The sequence below is a fragment of the Dysidea avara genome, chromosome 2, assembly GCF_963678975.1.
Source record: "Dysidea avara chromosome 2, odDysAvar1.4, whole genome shotgun sequence".
Lineage (NCBI taxonomy): Eukaryota > Metazoa > Porifera > Demospongiae > Dictyoceratida > Dysideidae > Dysidea > Dysidea avara.
Genome location: NC_089273.1, coordinates 46,048,961 through 46,073,076, shown reverse-complemented (window position 1 = coordinate 46,073,076; position 24,116 = coordinate 46,048,961). Strand labels below are relative to the sequence as shown.

The following is a 24,116-nucleotide window of genomic DNA, read 5'->3' as shown; positions in this document are numbered from 1 at the left end:
ATAAGAATTTTTCTCTCAGTAAAAAGAAAATTGTATCGTGTTTTTAAGGCCTACTTTATTCCACGGACTGGACTGGACTCGCGGACCGGACTCGTGGACTGAGCTGGAAACAACTTTTAACAATAATCCAGGCATTATCCATCTCTTGCAACACTGGAGACACCACTATCGAGCTATAACTGCTGGTACTGCTCTTCCTTACAAGTCGGATGACACTAGCGCATGCACTAATTAATTAGAATACACTTACGATACACGTATACTCGCAGTGATAAAGCGTGACAGAGGCTATTGTTGTAGCGTACATGTTTTCCTTTGTTGCTTCAGTACTTAACAATAGCGTTGGGGTTGTAGTGATGAGCCAGATTATTTGCATAGCCCTATCACCTTGTCTGGTGGTGCCACCTAGTTACCTGCTAAGAATAATTACTAGCTCATCTCTACAGCTGTTAACACTAGTGCTAAAGCAACAAAGGAAAACATCTACGCTACAAGAATAGCCTTTATTACGCTGTATCACTGTAAGTACGCCATGTATCGTAAGTGTATTCTAATTAATTAGTGCATGTGATAGTGTCATGACTTGTAAGGAAGAGCCAGCAGCAACAGTTGTAGCTCGATAGTGGTGTCTCCAGTGTTGCAAGAGATGGATAATTCCTGGATTATTGTTTAAAACCTGTTTCCAGCTCAGTCCACGAGTCCAGTCCAGTCCATTCCAGTCCGTGGAATAAAGTAGGCCTGTTTTTAACTGTAAATTTTTTTGCCTTATATACATAAATAATTATGTACTAATAGTCTATAATTATATATAATATTCATGATCAATTCCATAATTCCTGGAAAGGTATGCTCAGTTCACCACATGAAAATTTTTATTTACCATTGAGGTGTTTATATAGTGCATAATTATGATGTGACTATACTGTTAAAATTTGGGTATCCTTGTAACACCCCTGTTTAACTAGAATGCAAAGGGGTGTTGTGACTGCACTAATCGAAAGCAAAAAAGGGTTATGGCTGTACCAGTTACAGCCTTCAGTCTAGCTTGACCTAGTACATGTGAGTTGGATGATACTCTTTTTGGTGTTTCTTACTGACTGAAAACTTCTTTACTATAATCTGTATTCTTTTAGATGGCAGTCAGACAAGTGAGCCTAGATTTGGGTTGCAAGACATTAAATATCCAAATTACAGTAAATTGACTGTCATAATTATTGTCTTCTAAGTTTTAAGTTTGTTTTAAATTTTCTCAGTCAATAGAATCCTGTCTTACAATTTACATACCTAGCTATTTTGTACTTTACAAATGAAGATATACACATAGCGGCAATTATACAATAAAGGTGATTATAAAGAAATGATGTGAATTAGAGTGGCAAAGTCTTTGGCTAGGTTAAATATATAATTTCACAAAATCACTGATGGAATAAAGGTGGACTGATATGAGCTGGGTCTCAGATGAAGGTGAAGGTTGGTAATTAAAAGGTGGTAATTTTTTTTCACCACTATTTTCGAGTGAGGATTCTTAGTCCGTGCAGCTGGTCCAGTGGGATCACAGGTTCTTGCTACGAAGCACCCTCTGCACTAGATCTGCTGCGGTTGATATTTCAAGGTAGACTCCCAGGGAACCCACACAAACCACACTGTTGCAGCAAATTACAGTACATGCTAGTTTCATTGTACGGAAAGAAGCATGTGAAATGTTACATTCTAGAAATCCCTAGGATCTTGGTCCAAATCAAGGTCTGGTGGCTATGAGCATGGAGGCATGAAAGGTTTAGGAGATCTGGTTGATTTTGTCGGTGGTCTCAAGTATTGATTCAAGGCTAACAGTCGAAGACTTGGCAAGCTCTTTATCATACAACAGAAAATTTTCAGCTCACTACTGGTTTTAGTCCACTGCAGTGTTAATGAGTCCATGAACTTCATTGATTTTCACAGAAAATAACCTTGTTGTGGCACTCAGTCTGCTAGAATGTTTGCGCTTCACACACTGCACAAAATTCCTTACATTTCGACTGAGTTGCTTCAGCTGGCTCTTTCTTGTCACCATTTCCTTCTTGCTTGTTTCCTTTGTAGCATACAACATTCAGTGTACTGATTTATGATTGAAATGCTGGCTCCAGACTGTAGTCTATAGTCACACTAAGCATAAACAAGTGCAAGCTTCAGTGAAAATAATTGATCCATTAACTGCTCTTCTTGGTAAATTCTTAGATAAACATGACTGAGACAGCTAATCCCACAATAAGTGCTTCGTTGCTAATGACAACTGACTAAAATCCACAATCAGTCCTCTAATTGTTTCTATCTTTCTTGGGGCTTTGTTTAATCACCGGCTAGAGGTCCATTGATAACTTGTAAGGGAAGTTTCAGCAATGGTAAGCTGCAGGCTTCATTTTGAGAAAGCGTTCAGTTCCGTAGTTTAGTCCATGATTCCATTCCATAGAACAGACCCCACCCTCACATAACAAATATCACCAACCGAGCCACTACAATACTAAATTTCATCTAAAGAAACCTAGGAAAATGTACCAACAAGGTTAAATCCAAAGCTTGTGCATCACTTGTCCATCCAATCCTGGAATATGCCACCCAAATTTGGGACCCATACCAGAAATCTTTAATTTACAAAATTGAAATGATATAGAGACAAGCATCAAGGTGGGTTTTCCAACTATGATTTCCATAGTTGTGTTTCATCCATGTTGAAAGTCCTTAATTTGTCTACACTTGAAGACAGAAAACCAGCAGATTGACACTCTTATCTAGAATTGTTCACCATCAAGAGCCAGCCATACAAATGCCACAATATTTTCTGTCACAGACCTCCACCACCAGACAATTCCACCAACTACATTTTATATTACCATCATCACACACCCAACATTATCAAGAATGCTTTTTTTACAGAACTACTAAAGAATGGAGTGAGCTGCCACCATCTAGTTATGACAAACTCCTGGACCAACATTTATAAGTAAATTTATATTATTGGATGTATATCAGCACATTGCTGTCTTTCCAATATAATATAATCATAATCATCATAATCAGGATGTATATTGGGCCCTCCATTTCTTAAAGTCAGCACCGCGATCTACGTGGGTGTCAAGTTTGGGTAAATTTAACTGTCTGAAAACGTATGGAATCTCCGGGATTCTACCACTGCTTAAAGGTGCTTAGTTTACTAATTTGTTAAGCTGCTTTACTGTAGTTGTACCCATAGTAAAGTGTCAGTAACTTTAAGTATATGGAACATAATTGTTTTACTAAGTTTTAAACTCTCAGTAAAACATCAGTGAATGCAGGTTTACTGAAAAACTACTAAAATACCAAACAATTAACTGTTCCATATGCTGGGGATATACTACTCTAGTAAACAATGAAGTTTCAAGCAGTGTACTAGCCTAGAGGGCAAAGTACATTATATAATGTCAGCGAATCGATGTGTAACCGGGTTTTACTCTTTTCACCACCTTTCATAACCCTTACGTAATATTAAGCTCAAAAGCATCCAGACTTCCTACTTTAGTTGTTGCTCTCTCTCTTCGACTTTAGGGCACGCATCTAGTAGTTGCCGCGAGTAGTCGACTTTAGGGGATAGTAGGGAGGTATAGTATAGAGCACCTGTCAAAATATGAAAGAAATATTGTGATAATTAATAATATCGTGATATTTTTCCCATGATATATCGTGATAATAATATTTCAATACCGCCCAGCCCTATAGTAGGAACAGTACGATGCGACAACTAATAATCACGTGATCATACGTGGTACACTAATAAATTCATGCAGTGCTATTAATTATACCTACTGTTACAAGTGTGTGCGAGTGCAAGTATTCTAAATGCAGTATATAGTTCAGTTTTCTAAAGTCACCACCTCATCATAATCATAGCCAAGATCAGTAGATAGTTTGTGCATATCTCTGTTTGTCACACGGGGAAACAGTGCTACCAGTGGTTCATCAATATTATGTCCTGGTAAAACAGAATAACTGAACGTTTTAGGCCGATAGCTACCACTATTTGTACCATTATTTTTTCGATACCAACTTTCATACAGCCGATCAACATTGCTGTGGTGCAGGAAAAATATGGGATCATTACTTGAGATCACAATATCAGACATTGTGCCACCAATATACACATGTACTCTGTTGTGCAACTCAAAGTATCGGAATGGAAGTTTATTTTTAGGCTGAAAATCTCTGCACACAGATTGCCTTGAATTACCCAGGTCTTTGAATCCTTCCAGTGAATTTCTAAAGCCACCAGTGGTATGGTCTTTACCAAAGCCAGGTACATCATAATAAACCTTTTTTAATGCCACTTTAAAATCTCTTGCTGTAGGTAAAGTTGAATGATTAGCATTTCTGGTTTTCTTAGAAAGACATTGTCTACCAGAACTACCACCTACATATCGTTCAATATGATGATTGGGGTTTGGGTTAAAGCACAGTAAATCACTTTTACAAAGTAGATCTTTGTGATCTTCACACACAATACTCCAGGAACCAAATCTTCCTTCAGTAAGATTATGATGATTGTGCAGTGCATTACTGTCTCCAATAGCCACCCAAATATCATTCTCATCTACAGTTTTATTTGTCCAATCCCAGTAATGGAGTGCAAAGTTCTGATCATTGAAATATCTCCTAGTACGTGTTGACCTTTTCAGCATATACCTGATTTCTTCTTCTAGATATAGCAAGTAACCTCTATGCCATGTCAAAAATGCTGGACCCCAGTGAGCAAAATCTGGTATTTCACACTTTCCAGAACTGCTACACACTTCACATTCTTTTATCATTTTGTCTCTATTTGAATAGTAATGGTAAATGGCAAAAACATTATATATTGAGAGCTCAATAAAAGAATCATGACCATTTGTTGTAATTGGTTCAAGTATTGGAATTGTTATTTCAGAATTTACACTGCTTTTAGCTTCATCAATAATGTCTAAAAATTCATCCTTTTCATCATCAGTAAGATGCAAGAAGTTCTTACGCACACGGGGAAGCTGCTTTTCAGAACAATCTTCTCCACCATAGCCAGGCTTGCACCGCATACAGTCGTACCCACCATAATTAGCAAAACATTCACATACATTAGTGAATATTTGAGATGGCCACTTATATCGTATATCTACCTGATTTCTGATATGTCTGCTTTTTAGATGTTTTTCTGCTTTGCAGTAGTTTGAGTTCCTATATCTCCCTTTGCAGTCATATTGTGGGTAACTATCAGTGATGTTAATACAATGTCCTCTCTGTGCTCCTCCACATACTCCATGGCCAACAACAGGGCAACAGATTCTATCAAAGTTTTCCTCTTTGTTATATGTGCAATCTTTTGGCAATTGTCCAAGGCTATGTACAAATCAAAACACATAGGTTAGTTGTCTTAAAATAATACACAAGTATACAAATTAGTTATAGATGCTTATGATATGCTTGCATAATTATTATGTTCATAATAAGTGTCACATTGGTGGTCTAAACATTCTGAAAGTGATACCTCACTCACTCAGCCACATACATAGCTATTATAGACTGAATAAAGTTGTGATCAACTAGACTTTTTCTGTCACCAGTGTTATTCTGGTTTCTTGGAGATGATTTCTTTTTTGGCATTTTGCTGTGATTGTGTTCTGAAACTGATGAAATTTATTGGCCTTCTAATTATCTTAATTGTTTGTCAATTTAAGCAGAAACAATTAACTGACATCAAATCAGCTACTATATACTGCAGTAACAAGTTTGCCTTTGTCACTTAATAAATGAATTGAAATCGCTGCTTGGCATATCAGGGAAGAGAACAATCACTGAGACAACTAATCCCACAATTGATATTTTGTTGCTAATGACAGTAATTTTTGTAACTACGCAGCCAAATTTGTTTTGTGATTGCTTTCTTTTTTCCCCAGCATATCTGCTATGCCATCTGCTCAGCGACAATGATAATGATAGTGACAACTAAAAATAAGCCAAAATCAATCCTTTAATCACTCTTGGAGTTTGTTTGATCACCCGATGGAGGTCCGCCGATAACATGTAAAGGCATGCAGATTCAGCAATGGTAGAGGAATTCACCTAATATCAGACAGGCTCCAAAATCAAATGCAATTACTCGAGCTACAACAAGAATTTTTGAACAACTTATTATGTCTTTGGATAGTTCAAGGTTGTGGGACTTTGCACACCTAGTATCAGCTTTCTCGACTTCTTCGTCTGATAGCAGCATCCCTGAAAAGTCATTACCAATTAAAAAATATAAATGTGACCCGGTCTGCGAAAAGGGCTCTTATAGCCTTTCCAATTATCCATGTTTGGCTAATCATAACTCCTAATCTACTAAAGCTATCACCATGTAATTACACCCACAGCTACTGCCAGGTTAGGGTTGTTGAGTGACCAAATTGTAGGCTTGTACCATATTCACCAGTCAAGTTATGGGTTACCATATATATGCAATTGGAAAGGCTATAAGAGCCCTTTTCGCAGACTGGGTCACAAATGGAAAAAAGTCGATTCACGGACACTCACTGCCTACAAATCAGACTTACATCCAATCAACAGTTTTGTTTGTTCACTTTGTAGATTAATTCATCTACTTTCTAAGTATTCCCAATTTATTTCAATCGAATCATTTTAATCACGAATTACAAATCAAATGAAATGAGATGTGAACTACAGGCTTCTCTTGATAATCAGCTATTTTCACATATTTTTAATGCCTCAAACATTCGTGATCAAGCACACCTACTTGCTGTCTCTCATTCTGCTGGGACTAGTAGTGGCTGGCTGAAGGCAAATCCACAGCCTTCTTTGGGTTTGGCTTTGTCTTCGCATGATTTCATTATTACTCTTCGCATATGGTTGGGTGTTCTGCTTTCTCCCTTGTCACCGCTTTGTACATGCTTGTCTGTGATTGATCAATTCGGTAACCACCTCCTAGGTTGCTCACATGGCCCATTGTGTATCCAATGCCATGATGCTTTGGTTACTGTTGTACATCATGCTCTACTCCAAGACCATCCTGATCATTTAGGATGTGTTACTGGGATAAACTATGGGATGCCCTGCATTCTGCTCCATGGCACACCATGAACATTTTTGATGATATCAATGATAAATGGGTTTTTTACTGTACATTATTGCAGGAATGTTTGGACAGGTTTTTGCCACTTAAAAAGGTTACTGTTCATAAAGCAAGAAGACCTACTCCATGGTTTAATAAAAATATCTTAGCGAGAATACGGGCGAAAAACAAGGCAAAGCAAGCTTTTGAAAAGTCGGGGTCTGATAGTGATGGGGATATTTATCGCAGAATGAAAAATGAGTTAAAAGCCTCCATATGCCAAGCTAAAATAGACTATCTGAAGTCATCAATAACCAAGGCGAAATCTTGTCCTCAGATGGCTGCACAAATGTGGGCATGGGTAAACTCTGTTTTGGGTCAACAAGTAGTTAATGAAGACGGTAAACTTTCATTGTCTCTAGACGTAATTAATGATCACTTTCAGAATATTGCTGTTACTAAGCAGCACAGAAGTGCTGGTGAATATGATTTATCATCTCAGTCCACAGCAGATGTTTTAGCCAGTTGGTTTTCCCAGAGATTTCTGTTTCTACTGTTTTGTCCTATTTGTCGTCATTAGATACCACTAAGGCCACTGGTCCTGATGGCTTGTCTGCACGTTTTTTAAAGGAGATATCTAATGAGATAGTTGAACCACTTACTGCATTGTATAATGAATTACTTCGGACAGATGTCATTCCACTGGAGTGGAAGAAGTCCCAGTACATAAGGGTGGCTCTACAGATAATGCTACTAATTACAGGCCAATAGCAGTTGTTTCAGTAGTTGTGAAGGTTTTGGAGAAGTTGGTAGCTACACAGTAAATTGAAATGGATCAATTCAACCTCCATGGGTAAATTTAAACTACAAACTTTTTGTTAAAATGACCATCTAAAAGTGGTTATAACTAGGGTAGGCTTTTGGACTAAATCAGTCAAAATAACTAGGGTAGGTCAATATAACTGTTCACTTAGGATGTTGAAATAACATATTTGGGTAATTTCAGTGTGCTTGGTCAAGTCTACTATGGCACAGACAAAATGACCAGCTACATGGTTAAATTTACAGTACACTGGCCATTATAACATTTGTGTTACATCCCACAATCAAAAGTGAGCATGGAGAACATAGGTGTTATATACAATTTGAAAACTCTATAAGATCAGGTATGTTTAAAGTATTAAGATGCAGTACGTAACAATTACTGTGAATATGTGTCATAGATAGATTAATGTATGTTAATAATACTAATGATGACTGACTTGTTAATTAAATTAAACAAACAAATAAACAAATATTTTGCAACGTGAGTTAATTTTACCACAGATGGTTAAAATGACCATGATGGCAAGGTTATTTCAAACACTTGGCTAGAGGTTGAAGAACTTTAGGGCATCTGGGTAATATGACTATATCTAACGAAGTTAAAATAACCAAGTACATCCTTGGGTCATTACTACCAAAGAAATCGGTTGTTTGAATTGCAGGTAAAACAGCCCAAAAATTTGGGTCATTTGTGCCCATTTGACCTTACAGTGTACTGAATTGTCTAGGTATCTAGAGAGTACTGCACAGTTACATCCCCATCAGGTGGCATACAGGTTTGGAAGGTCTACTGAGGATATTCTAAGAGAAGCTGTTGACATTATTTCTGACTCGGGTAATGCAGTTTGTGCTGCCTTTTTAGACTTGAAGAAAGTATTTTACTTGCTGGACCATTGTGTATTGCTTCAAAGACTTCTCTGAGTTGGGTGTGTCGATTACTGCATTGAGTAGGTTTAAGAACTATTTGTGACCGAATTTGACAAAACAAGGCTTCCACACACATCCAATTTTCTGACTTTAACCAACTGTAACGTGACTGCTCAGTATACTACTGACCTAAAATTTTCATACTATTCTTCCACAGCATTGTAAAATACCGTGGCAAAATTTAAAACTAATGACATACTCCTACATTGAGTTACGGTGCTTAAAGGTCATAAAAGTGGATGTGTGTGGAAGCCTCGTTTTGTCAAATTCAGTCACATTTGACTAATAGATTTCACCGTGTTAAATGTCAAGAAAGTTTTCTTCCTGGAAGATGATGTATGGTGATATCCCTCAGGGCAGTGCTTTGGGGCCATTGCTGTTCTTGATATACATTAATACTCTACCTTCAACTGTTTCTGATGGAGTACTTCTCCAGCTGCAGTATGCAGATGACACTACTTTAAACTGTTGCGGTAAAGATCCTCTGACTGTGGCTACTAGTATGAATAGAGAATTACACAATGTTCAGACATGGCTAGTAGATAATAGGATGCAAGTAAACATCAAGAAATCTTGTGTAATTTGGTTTCACACATGTCGTCAAAAAAATCAACCTTACCCTGATATTATGGTAGATGATGTTAAACTGCAAGTTGCTACCAAACAGAAATATTTGGGTCTTATGTTTGATTCAACATTGAGCTGGTCTGATCAGGTTTCACGTACATGTCAGAAGATGGCTTACTACCTTTATTTGATTAATCATCACAGACATGTCCCTGATTAAATTACTGATGGACTCATTAGTTACGTCTCATATGCAGTATGCACTGTCTGTATGGGGTCCATCGTTGAGTCAGAATCAGCTGCTGCATCTACAACGACTTCAGAACCATGCAGTGCGACTTGCGTTTTCCCTGAATAGGAATGATCATATATCTGACTATTATCAAGAGTTATGTTGGCTTAAGGTTACCCAGCTCATTCAGTTTCGTTTAGCTTGTGTCATGTTCCATCAATATCGTGCAGCCAAAAGAATCATGTTTGTACCACCAATAGAGTTTGGAAACCGTACATCCTACAACACCAGAACTCCATCATATTTTGCGAATTCTAATCGAACCTGGTTATCTCAAACTCAGAAGTATGCTAGACATCAAGGTACTGTAGTATGGAACAATCTGCATGCCCCCTAGATTGAAGGAACCAATGTCTTTTACAAACTTTTATGATGCCACCAATACTTATTTTTTGTCTTTTGGATGATTTTTGTAATTGTTGTATATAGTTTATGTAGATGTGTGTTGTATTGTTTTTTTGATTTTGTTTTTTTTTGTATGCGTATTATTGTTCTGTTATTATGTATGTTTGGATTGTGCTGTGTGTATTTTGCTTGTATGTATAATTATGTTTATGTATGTGCTTGTATCTATGTCCCTCCAATGAGGAAGAGCAGCTGTGCCGATCATTGAGAGGTTAAACTTATCAATCAATCAATCAATCAATCAATCAATCTCCTGAAGCAAAGTATTGTCTCTTCTGACCGGTCTTGTCCTGGGGATATTTATCACCCTGATTTCTCATTGGGTCATCCAGCGTACTTTGACCTCTCTGTCCGGTGCACAACTCAGCCTGTTTTTATATCCTCTACTGCTTCTCAGGCTGGGGTGGCTGCTGCTGCCGGTGAGGAAGCTAAAGACAATCGCTATTTAGATTCTGTTACCACTGATGGAGGTGACTTTATCCATCTAGTATGTGAATCATTCGGTGTTTGGTCTCCTTTTGCTTTGTCCACTCTTTTTACAATTGCTGACCGCACTACAATTAAAAATGGTTTGTCTTGAAAGTTGGCTAGGAGGCAATTGTTGCAAAGGTTATCCGTAACTTTATGGAAATACAATGCCAAAATGGTCCTCGGATACTATGCACTTTGCTCAGAATACACGATAGATTTTGTTTAGGTTTTATAATGTAGTTAAGTAGGTGCAGCTTGTAAGTAGTTTAGTTTATTGTAATTAGTGTGGTAGCTTGTAATTAGCTAGTCTTTGTATTCTTGTGTTTTTTCTTGTGCTGTTGTAACTGTAATTGAGAATGCCTTTGATTACAATGAAATGAGACGTAAATGCAGTAATAATCACACCATAAATTAAAGTATATGGAAATGTGACTAATATACTTTATTTGAGTTATACATTTACGGGAAATGTGCACCACATACCTTTACAAATACCGTTTACGTCCGCATACTTAAATTCATAGTGCGATTATTACTCCAGTGATGTTTCACTTTATTTGATTTTTTATTAGTTTTTAAAAGAATTTGATTAAATAAACTGGGGGTATTTAGAATGTAGATGGGTAGCATTTATTGGATGTAAGTCTGATTTGTAGAGATGAGTGTCGGTGAATTGACTTTTTCCAATTATATGTCTTAATTGGAAATGACTTTGCAGGACTTCTACCACCAGACAATAGAGCCGAGAAAGCTGATACTTGGTGTGCAAAGTCCCACAGCCTTGAACTATCCGAAGACATATGAGTTATTCAAAAATCCCTCTTGTAGCTTGAGTAATGGGGTCCGATTTAGAAACCCGTCCGATTTTAGGTGAGTTATATATAACCTCTAAGCTGCAAGCTTTACTTTTCCATTCCACAGCTTAGTCCATCATTCCGTTCCATTCCGTAGAATAGACCCCACCGAAATCGTCTGCCCAGACCGCTTAATCCCCTTTCTTTGTTTAAAGGGTGTAGTACTTAACTCAAAAATAGTCATTCCATCCTGAATCCCCAAATTCTGGATTAGGGTTGCAAACCAGCAACAAACAAAATGTTTTGTTCCTTTTGCCTTCTTGAGTGATTTCTGCGACAACCACATGAAAAACAAAAACACAAGATTAGTTTGCGACCCTTCACCGATCTGGTGATTCAGAATGATCTGACAAAAAAGTGACCTGTGTCACAGTGATATGTGCTTCCCCAAGTATAGTGTTCCCCGCACACATCACTACGGATCCATATTTCCCTGCACATGCACATATCACTAGCAGGCTAGCGATGTACAAGTGACAGTGATATGTGACTGGATCTACGAAAACCGTTCTTATCGCCCAAGACAGGAAGTTTGAATTTTTCACACAAACACAAAGCTTAATGAATGCACTATCAAGTTTCACTGCCATAGTCGACCAGAGTAAAGTGGTCTGCTTTTGCTGGCTGCTTTTCTAGAGCACAGTGGCGAGCCGTACGAGTGGTCTGGGGTCTTGATGGAGCCCTGGCCGACCAGGAGATGGCTGTGTGTGGCTGCACAGCTCTGTGGTGTTGGACAATGACCTGTGCTGTAAATTTCCTTTCATTTTAGCCAGTTCTGAGCCCTGAATGGCCTATAACTTGGCCTAATTCATCCTAGTAAGAAATTGTTGTGAAACGTGTGAAAATTTGGTATGCGTAGCTACCGCCATTGGCCAGCTACAACACACAGAATATTTAAAACCGACGTTTCTCGATACTTTTAAATGGGCGATAAGACCGGTTTTCCCAGAGACAGTCACATATATGTTTCCCCGGGTATTATGTTCTCTAGGTGAGGCGTTCCCCGCACACATATCCCTAGGGATGCATATTTCCCTGTGAAGTGCATGTATACTGTTACGAGCCATTACCGGTGGGGACTATTCTACGGAACGGAACGGAACGGAACGGAACGGAACGGAATGATGGACTAAACCACGGAACGGAACGCTTTCTCAAATTGAAGCTTGCAACTTACCATTGCTGAAACTTCCCTTATAAGTTAGTAGTGGCATCTCCAGTGGGTGATTAAACATAAGATAAAAAGAATTAACGGATCGATTGTGGGTTTTTGTTGGTTGTCATTAGTAACGAAGTATTATTGTGGGATGAGCTGTATCAGTGATGTTCATCCATACGGAAGGGAACTGTATGTGAGCTGTTTTTCTTATTTAGACTTTAGAAAACAGTCTGGGCCGGTCTTTCAAGTCATAAGTCAGTGTATAAATAAAGCAAGCAGGAAGATACTGGTAACAGGAAAGAGCCAGCTGAATTAAAACTTGAAGAATTTTGTGCAGTGTGTGAGGAGCAAATATTTTGGCAGACCGCAAGGAGGGTATATTCTGCAAACATCACTGAAGTGTATGCATGGAGTTATTTATATGTTAACAGCTGGTGCAGTGGACTAATGCCGTATTCAATAGTGAGCTGATTTTATCTGTTGCACAATTCAAGGATGTGTCTGACTGCTAGCCTTGAATCAGGCTAAATGCCAAAACTCCAAGATCAGCCAAATCTCTATTATAAGCCGCATGTGAAACCATGCCCCATTGCCACCAGGCAAATGTGATTTGGACCAGGATGTGTGTGTAATTTCAATGTATCTAGTCAGACCTGAAATGGAACACTCACATTAATTACATACCACCTAAGAATCCTAGGATTTCTTAAGTGTAACATTTCACATGCTTCACTTCAAACAAAACAGGTTAAATTTGTTCGTCTATTTTCAAGTGATTCCCAGTCCAGCTGGTCCATGAAATTACAATGGGATCACATGTATTTGTTACAGTGCGGGCTGTCCTGTGTTGGATCTACTCTAGAGTTGAGATTTCAAGGTAGACTCACTGCCAATGTAATGACACTAGTACTGTTGTAGCATGTTTAAGTGGAGGACAAATGAAATAGTAATGCTAGATTATTTATGTATACAAATTTTTCATAATGAAATTGATATCCCATTTTGATGTGTACTTACACTTTGCAACATATTCAAGAACAAGAAACTACCACACTTAATTTCCAACCACTGTCATTAATTAACCAAGATCTCACTAGTCTGTAATTCCCCTTACTGTAGTGATTTTATTGATTCATCTGTATATTTTCTTCATTTTCCTTTGAAGTTGTACCAAGAGTTCATAATAAGGTGGAGAGTGTCTAACTTGAATGCATTCACCAAACACCCTGCTTAAAGTAACACCTCGGCCTTATTTCAGAACAAAGGCTTTACCTTCTTCAGCAACACTAATCAACAGTTTTCTATCCCCCAGTAAAGGTGTTGATTTGATGAAAGGTAAACTTTACGCAGGGTGTTTGTACAGGCCATACTGAGAGTTAGACACTCTCCCCCATACAAATCAGTATTACGAACTCTTGGTTGTACAGTATAGGTAAACAAAGATAAGTTTCTCTCCCATCTTATTCTAGGATTTCTATTAACAAGGAAAATTCAATTATTTGTATAAAGGCTCAAAATTGAGAAAATATAAAGAAAGTAAATTAATATTATACAGTCAGTTTGCTTTCGGATATTTAATCTCTCCAACAACAACAAAAATTTGATGAATCCATGCATCTCATCACTGGTCGTCTGAACATTCTGAAAGTGATACCTCACTCAATCAACCATATATTCTGTTTATTAGACTGAATAAAGTCATGAGTACCTAAATAATCAATTAATTCATGTTTTATAATTATCCTATTCCATTTTCCTGGAGGTTCCACTGATAAAATGCAATTTCAGCAATGATAGCAGTTAGCCAAGCTGCAAGTTGATTCAGAAAGCATTCCATTCTGTAAAATAGACCCCATCCAGAATTCAACTCAGTACTCAGGCTGAGATATCTGACAATAGTCCACTACTCTGTTAATGAATCATTGATGTTCACACAATATAGCCTCCTTGAGGTATCTGAATGTTTGTTCCTCACACACTGCACAAAATTCCTTTAGATTCTGCTTAGACTGAGTTAATTCAGCTTGTCACTATACTTGTTTCCTTTGTAGTGTAGCTATACACATACTGATTTATGCCAATTAGAAAGGCTGGGCCTCAGACTGTACATTCTAAAGTCAAGTAAGTAAAAATAACTCATATACTAGTAAAAACAAGTCATGCATTAAGTTCCCTACTTGATATACCCGAAGATGAACACACTGAGTCAGCTATTCCCACAATTAGTACTTCGTTACTAATGACAACCAACAAGAACCCACAATCGTTCCTTAAATTCGTTTTATCTTTCTTGGGGTACGTTTGATTACCTGCTGGAAGTGCCACTGATAACTTGTAAAGCAATGGTAAGCTGCAAGCTTCAATCTGAGAAAGCATTCCGTTCCGCAGTTTAGTCCATCATTCCGTTCCGTTCCGTTCCGTTCCGTTCCGTAGAATAGACCCCACCGCCATTACCGTTGCTAGCTATTGCTACTAGCCACTACTGCTTGCCTATACTACTACTACTTGAATGTCTAGATGCACCAGCTATTGCAAACATTTTTTTTGTTGTTTGCTTTTGTATAATTTGTGTGTTTTGCTCTGTGTGTTATATATGTACTTAGTTATTCTGGTAAGGAAGAACGGCTTATGCCGATTACCTAGAGGATAAATAATAAATCTAATCAAATCAAATCATGCAGGATCTGAACTCCTTTTGCTGCTCTAAATAAATAAGGAAGTGGTTACTGAAACTCGAATTTGCAGATGATACAAAGTGCTTTCGGCAAATCTTCAAGAAGACCTCAACTCTTTAATTAATTGGACTATTAACAATCATCTGTCATTTAACCTCTCTAAACTCCTATTCATGAGCTTCCATCGTAAATTCAACTCTCAGTACATCATAAATGACCATATAATCAATGAATCACCCAGTTGCAAAGACCTAGGGATTATTTTCACTAACTCATTGTCATGGAGAAAGCATTATGAAATGATTTCCTCTAAAGCCTACAAGTCACTTGGACTGCTACGCAGAGTATTCAAGGATTCGCATTGTCCTCAGGCTAGAAAATCCCTATGCATATCATTAGTGAGATATAAATTGCTATACTGCTCCACATTGTGGAGACCTTATTTGTTGAAAGATATAGAATTAATTGAGAAGGTACAAAGGCGTGCTACTAAATTCATACTCTCTGATTACACTTCAGACTACAGGACTAGATTGACCCAACTTGGTATGTTGCCATTGATGTATATTTATGAAATATCTGACATCCTCTTTTTCATCAAATTACTCAAAACTCCTACAGATAAGTTCAATATCCTGAACTATGTCAGCTTCAATACTGGTTCTACTAGATCTTCTGGAATCAAACTACACCACAAGACAGCCCATACCAATGCAGCTATGAACTCCTATTTTTTTTTGCCTACCTAGACTATGGAACTCTTTGCCAATAATTGATCATACACAATCACTAACTGTAATAAAACAGAAATTGAAGAAATTTTTATGGAATCATTTCCTAGCTAACTTTGACAATTCACCCTGTTGTTTCCATTACCTTTGTCCCTGTTCCCATTGTTCCAAGAATCCTGCATCTAACAATTTTAGCCACTTTTATTTATTATTTATTAATGCTTTACAGCACAAGTGCTGAAGGTCTGTAGGACACCTGGTCCTACAGCCTGCTCAAAGACTTTAGCTACTTAAGATGTGTTTGAAAAGTTGGAGAAAGGAGAATAAAAATCCATGACTGGACCTAGGTAGCCTCGAACCTGCAGCCATCCAATTTACGCTCGAACGCTTACAGGAGTCTACCAGGTGGTCAGGATGTTTTCTCCTTGTTATTTTCATGTAATTATATCCATAGGAATTCTAGAGAGTAACTCATTATCTCTAAGTACCCCAAGTAGAACCAAATGGACACTAGTTTATTTATTAATGTTTTACAGCACTTGTAACTAAGTATGTAGATGTTAGTGTATAGTTATTTTTTAATGTATGTTAGGCTATCAGTGTAGGTCACTGGTAGACCCTCAGAATTATTATTCTGTAAAGCATTATTATTATTATTAAAAGTCGGTTCAGTAAGCCAGACTCGCCATTGAACCGAAAGTAAAACTTAGACAAAAAGGGTCACTAACGAAAAAAACCACAAAACTTAACCTGGACTCAAACCCCGGACTACTGGAACTGTAGGCAGTGGACTCACCACTGTACTACCGCTACTAACTACCCACTACCCCTACTTTCCTACCTTATAAATTTTACTTACGTAGACTATATAGTAAGAAGAGCGTATCCTATAGGTGAAGAAGAATCCAAAGCTGAACCCGAGCCTAACCCTAATGCTAATGCTACTTTTCGCGTTTAATGCTTGGAAAACTACTAGAGGCGAAAATAAAAATCTTTCGGTTCAGTAACCACTTCCAATAAATAAATAAATAATACAAACGCGCGACGGTTGGACCCTTTGTAGACTACTCCTCTACTTTACACTAAAAGTCTGTGGTACCATGGTAAGATTACTCCAGAATAGGCCTGCACCTAACGAGCCGGCATAATTTTGAGAGCAATAGGTCACCAATTTTGTGAGAATAATTTCGGAATAATAGGATTATTACAGGAATAAATTTAGAAATATCGGACGTCCACGGGAATAATCGGTGGAATTAAGAGGCGTGTCTCTTCTTGAGTAGCTAGAAGGAAAGTTAAGCTACTAGGAATGATGCATAGCTGACATTACTATAGGAGTGCTGCAAAGTGCAGACTGAAAAAGGCTGAAAAGCTTCTAAAAGTTCGATATACTCTAATAGGACGATCAAATACTCTAATAGAGCAGTCAGGTCATTCTAAATGAACAATTTGCAGTTAGTATTAGGGATTTAACTGCATGATTATCTACAATTCTGAAGCTTGTACATCTTATACTAGTGTATTTTCTTTAAGTCTTTGTGTATATTGATTGATATCATTATCTTAGTATGTAGCTATAGCTACAGTTTAAATACACTAGCGGCCAATGATTGACAGCACTTGATTTATTACTACCAGTTATATTATTATGAACTCTTGTTACTGCACATAGCCTTTCTAAATTTGTTGAAACTACTTATATAGCTACAATAATGTTGTGTAAGATGGAATGCTTCATAATTATAATGGTTATTAATTAATTCTTGGCAAAACTCCTTATGAGTATCTTGAAAACTAATTAGTGGCTAGCTACAGAAACTGAGAATTATTATGGAATAATAGGCTAGATACGAGAATAAAAAGAATAACAGGAGAAAATTCGAGAAATTCTGGAAAGAATAATAGGTAAAATTTTGAGCACATTAGGCTCAGGCCTACTCCAGAACGGTACCAGCAAAGGTTCTTGAGCTTTATTACACATCTTCAGTTTGGGATCCCATTTATCTAAAGACATTCAAGCCATTGAGGAAGTGCAGCGAATTGTGGCTAGATGGGTAAAATCCCAAATATAACTGGGAAAATAGTGTGACCACTATGCTCTCAGAGTTGCAGTGGCCAGCACTAAACATTAGAAGACGCAATTCAAGGTTCACAATCCTATACCAAGGAATTCATAATTTAATATCACTAGAAATACCAACCTACATCACAACCGTCACCATCGCCCATTTAACTAGATTCCAATATCCTTTTCACTTTAACATAGCTACCTACTGATAGATCTAATCATTATCATAATAGTTACTTTTTAAATACTTTTCACGATTGGAACTTGCTACCTATCCCTGCTATCGAAGCTAGTACTCTACAAATCAGTTGCATAAATCATCGATTAAGAATTGTAACGTATGTATCGTAACTTACTGTTAATTGTAACAAACGCACTATAACTTTGATAGTTTGTAATTAGTAGCTGTATTATGTGTACCATAACTTACTGTTTATAACTAGTGATTTTAACATACATACTATGATTTAATTAGTAATTATAAAATATGCACTATAGCTAATTTTATTGTAACACATGCATACTGTAACCTTTTGTTCCCCATTTGTATACAGGTGTACGTACTCTTATTGATTGTAACATACACTGCACTATTATTGATTTTACATCCTTGGCAAACCAGCTGTGCTGTCTGCCTATTAATCAATAACAAAGAATAAAGAATAGACACAATATGAAGCTGCATGATTGCCTGTATAAACATGTAAAGAATCTCTGGATAAGTCTGACAAAACCAATATAACTGATTTACCTATTAGCTTTATCTAACACATCACAACTTGTCTTGTGAATGTTCTAGCAACTAGAAATGCAGTTAGCTTACAGCTGTTGCATAGCACAATAATATGACAAAGATTCAAGAAGACACTGTCAAGGCATGGAAAGTTATATGTGACCTAATTTTAGAAAACCGTCGATATCCGCACAATTTAAAAAAAATTATTTTGTTTGATTTTTGTTTTCTACAGCGACATAGGAATGAACTAGTTAAGTTTCGGTTTCCTAAGTTAAACAGTGTTGGAAATACAGCACTAGGCAGCCGGACGAGCTAATAAATTCGTACGTACAGAAGCTATAAAGAAAATAATCTACAGGCGCTTACATAAATCAACATAACTTACTGATACAACGACATACGGAATTGCATCTTGGCTCATTGTGTTCGCTATGAATTTGTGCATTCACCAAGGTATAATTTGTTCCCCATGCATGCTTTTGTGTTCGAGAAGGAAGGAAAACTTACTGAAAAACGATCGTCGGTAAATTCTTTCTTCACCGCAACGTAAACAAACGTCTGTAACTTTAAAATCCTTTCATGTATGGAGATGAACTTAAGATGTTTGTACTCTCTAGGAACAGGCGAACGCGATGATGCCCAGGATTTATCCATTGGAGGCTTAACCTATCTAGCAGTACTGTGGAATCACCTACCTTAAACACATTTAAACAATGTATTAATTGTAGCTAAGTACAATCACTATAATTTATTCTTAATTTAATCTGTTGTACTATATACTCCATATGGAGGTTTCTGTACAGTAAACAAATAATAATAATAATAATAATAATTAATTCGCCCACCAGTGAGACGTATAAAAACTAGCGTAATTTTTTTCTGGAGCTTACGTTTTTTACTCCTAGTTTTAAAATGCGTTTTATTACAAAAGTACTATTGTATGGGTAGTTGGAAAAGTCGGATACGGTCGGACGCGGACACGGACATTATCAAAAAGCACAGACATTTATATATGCCCAGAAGATGGCATAAACTTGTTGAACTAAGTTATTAATTAAGGTTGTTTTGTATTTAAGGTAGCTAGTTTTGTAGTTAAAGTACTTAGTTTGGTAGTTAAGCTAGTCAGAATTTTGTATTTAATATATTTATATAACAGTTCTTTTTCATAACTAACGCTGTTTTTACAGCAGTCTTTGCTTCCAGATCCTGGCGTCGATCTTGTTGTAGCGATTATCCATTTATAAGCAAACGTACGAAGGACTAGACCATAGGGGTCTGCAATACATATCGATACAACAAATAAGTATTAAGATACGATACTATACTTTAAAAATATCAAAATATCGCACTATAACAAGATAGACGCCTAGGTCTGGAAGCGAAGACTGCTGTTAAAACAGCGTTAGGTATGAAATATAAGTTCTATAAATGTGACTCAGTCTGGGAAAACCAAGCTTATCGCCTATTTGAAAGTATTGAGAAACGCCGGTTTTAGCCGGTTTTAAGTATTTTGTGTGTTGTAGCTCGCCAATGGTTGAAGCTATGTGTACCAAATTTTCACACGTTTTACACCAATCCCTTACCTTCCAGAGCATCCACTGTGCAAACGGCTTTCGTTAAAACCCGGAATGGACCGGACCAGAATTTTATTGTTGAGGAGCGCGTATCCAACTAAAATAAATTTAGGTGCGCTTGCAAAGAATACAGGACGTGGACTCTGTTCTTCATTTGCACTCAGGGAACGATTCTCCACTGATCGCTAGAGTGGCTGATGGTGATTTCGAAGCAAATATAGTCGTATACCGGTATAATAGTATGCGAAACGGAAATGTAGCGTATTACAAGGACTCGATACTCTCACCGTAGCTAACAATGGCGGTGAGATTCAAGCTAGCTAAGACTGGTCATAGATAATATAGCTAACTGGACTGATCTGTATACATACCATACGCAAGGAAATTTAGCCGGACGTTAGAAAAATTTGAGGAGCGCGTATCTAACTAAAATAAATGTAGGTGCGCTTGCAAGGGATACAGGAAGTGGACTCTATTCTTCATTTGCATTCAGGGCACGATTCTCCATTTATTGCCGAAGTGGCTGATGGTGATTTCAAAGCAAATATAGTTTTTTTTTTCTGTCGAATATAGTCGTATGCTGGTTACACGTTTACGAAACGGAAATGTAGTGTATTACACGGACTCGATACTATCACCGTAGCTAACAATGTCGGCGAGATACAAGCTTAGTCTCGCGTGCCAGACGGTTTGTGTGGGGGCGGCAAATAAACCGTCTGGTAACTGTTGCACACATTCCGGGACCACTGCCGGAATGTTGGCAGAGCCAATCAGATCGCTTCGCGGACTCTGTGACGAAACAAACACTAATAATTCAAATTCCTTTGTGTAATAATTAATAGTAATAGTAATAATTCAAATTCCTTTGTGTAATAAAGAACTGAATCTCGGCTACAGATTACTTTTTCGAAAGTTAAATAACGCCATGAGCTTAGGGTCTTTGTTTCCCTAGTACAGAGCTCTTAAAAGCGTAGGTATAAGAACGATTATGGTTTACTACGGATTTGTGAAACAACGAAAATGTCGAGGAAGACGTTCAGCAATGTTTCGAATATGTCATCAGGACATTACCAGTACAATTATCGTCTTAGTCTGCTCACAGAGGTGATTGGAACAATTATTACATCATCCTTGGCGCAAAACATTACCGTGATGTAATCTAATTGCATTCCAGTGAGTTCACGGAAAGTGACCAGACGGTTTATTTACCGCCCCCACACAAACCGTCTGGCACGCGAGACTAATACAAGCTAGCTAAGACTGGTCACAGATAATATACCTGGACTGATCTACATACCTTATACGCAAGGAAATTTATACGCAAGAGAATTTGACGAATGCGGTTTGAGTCGCCATTTTAGATAGTTTTTAATCCGAGGTTGACTGTATCAGGCGAGCTGCAAATTGGGTGGGAGGAGGGGGCCCTGGAAAGCGGGAAAGATGGTGTTCAAAAATTGAAAAGCAAGGCCAAGGGATAAAGTAGGCCAAGTTTTTGGCCATTGAGGTCTCAAAACTGGCTAAAATGAAAGGAAATTCACAGCAGAGGTACTTATTCAACACCACAGAGCTGCACAGCCACATACAGTCATCCCCAGGTTGATCAGAGCTCCATTAAGGCCCCACACCACACGAACGGATCGTCACTGGGCTTGGGAAAAGCAGCCTGCAAACGAGACCACTCAAGTCTAGCTGATTTTGATTGTGGAATTAGATAGTTTATTCATGTGGCTTTGTGTCCTGGGTGAAAAATTGAATCTACTGAAATGGGCGATAAGACCGGTTTTCTCAGACCGGGTCACAAATGTAAAAGTGTTTTTTTTTGAAAATATCCGTGTCCTCGTTCGCGTCCGACCGTATCCGCCTTTTTTTTAAATAATTTTTTTATTTTAAAATAATACAGTTACAATACAAATTACTCTACAACTAAACTACAAACACAATTAATTACAACAGGGGTTTGGGGAAAGGAAAATTTGAGTCCTCACACTGCAAAGCCCAGTACCGTAAAATCATACGGGCATTGTTCGTCCATAAAGAAACTGAAAGCTGTTGTAACAAATGTTTACGAGCCTGTTTGGTTGATGCACCACTTCTGGCTGTGGTGCGTTTAGCGATGGTACGAAGAGTTTGAAGCGAAAATGGTGACCAAAAACCAAAAGTTTCTACAACAAGTGGGACAAAGTCACACCCCGCCTCCTCTACAGCATCTTGATGTCTCTGGTCCTTGGCTAACTCACCAGCTGCAGCAGCTGCCCCAGCACAAGAAGAAGAAAAAGAAATGTGAGAAGGCTGGGTAGTGCTACGAACAGACACATCAAAATAAGCTGGACGACCATGCTGAAAATCAGGGTGGTACACATCACCTGGGCGAGAATTATCTTCATAAGAAACACGTTGTTCCTTCAAAACTCCTGAGTGACTCTGGGACAAAGCATGACAAACAATGTCAACTAGAGCATCATGGCGACGAATTCTCATAGGACCATGAGAACATTCTAGAAGATGGTCACCAAATTGGTCAATGGAAGTAACACACACACATAATGGGGAAAGTGGAAATAGAGGGATTCCGAGCCACAAACGAAGGTCAACAACAAACTCAGGACCAGGAATAGCCAGAGCAAGGGAGACTTGAGGAATAGCTTTGAGCCATCCACTGCTAGTACCAGATGAGTGAGAGAGAGCAGTAAGTCGAGCACGGTTTCGGATGTTGAAAGAAGCAAATAGTTGGTCATACTGATTTTGATCTAACAGAGCCTGTAAGTCCTGCTGGGTAGCAAAGGGAATAAAGATATCACATGTAAACCTTTCAAAGGTAGCGACAGCATGTTCTTCATTTGGAAACACTAGATCATGAAAGTCCTGGGATAGAAGATGAGAAGCCAGGAGACGAACACTATTACATGAACCCAAAAAGGCCACAGCAGCGGAAGAAAAGGATGAGCGCAAGCCCAGACCCCCCAAGCGAAATGGTAAAGTGGCTTGGCACCAAGAATCATTGGGAAGACTACATTGTATTATGTGACTTAGGCAAGATTTAAGATTAGAATCAAACTGTTCTAAAAAGGAGTGCAATATATCCGCCTTTTCCGACTACCCTATTGTGCGTATATCGACGGTTTTCCAAAATTCGGTCACGTATGTTGTGAATTATTTGGATATCCGGAAAGGCCATAGGAAAGTTTTTGCCGTGTTTGGCAGACTGGATCACAAATTACATTATGCAGATGAATGTCTATAGCATGTCATGATAAAACATTACATGTTCAAACAGTCAAATATTCCAAGACAACTTGTATAAAATATAATCTGTATAGCTATAGTCACTTACCACAAACTAACAGATGCAATCAAAATTACCCAAAACACAATTTCCATGAGTGCAAGTAGGTTAATATTTCTGAATTAAACTGGCTATATAAACCTATTGATAATATTGATTTTATTGCTTAAATGGTCCTCCTTTATATCAATCCTCCTATATACTGTACATGCATGCATGCACTGCATGCATCTAAACTTATTATGAAATAGAGTAAGCCACCAATGTTCGACCACCATCAGTTCGGACATGACTTTTCTTCAAACCCCTCAAAGAAAATTCTGCTCTTGCTATGCCTTCGAGAGGTCTAGTCCATAAACTCTTGTATGCAAAATTTCAGACCTGCAGCTTTCTTCGTCTGGCCGCAGGAGCTGCAAAAGTGACCTGTCCAAATATTCTCAATTCTCGGACAAAATTATGTAT

The 24,116-nt window shown here is 37.9% G+C and overlaps 1 protein-coding gene across 1 annotated transcript; it reads right to left on the bottom strand.

Annotated features, from left to right (window-relative positions):
* Positions 1 to 3,741: 3,741 nt before the first annotated feature.
* LOC136245866 (tyrosinase-like) lies at positions 3,742 to 23,818 on the bottom strand. The gene is made up of 2 exons (XM_066037330.1): positions 23,703 to 23,818; positions 3,742 to 5,376 (listed from the first exon to the last, which is right to left on the bottom strand). The coding sequence occupies exons 1-2, from the start codon at positions 23,747 to 23,749 to the stop codon at positions 3,867 to 3,869; spliced, it is 1,557 nt and encodes a 518-aa protein (XP_065893402.1). The 5' UTR covers positions 23,750 to 23,818; the 3' UTR covers positions 3,742 to 3,866.
* Between the last annotated feature and the right edge of the window lie 298 nt (positions 23,819 to 24,116).

Bases quoted from the DNA above. Each gene is read 5' to 3' on its own strand.
- LOC136245866 (XM_066037330.1), bottom strand. From the start codon at position 23,749: ATGGAAATTGTGTTTTGGGTAATTTTGATTGCATCTGTTAGTTTGTG. The intron at 5,377-23,702 runs GTAAGTGACTAT...ATTTGTACATAG, and splicing joins ATTGCATCTGTTAGTTTGTG to CCTTGGACAATTGCCAAAAG.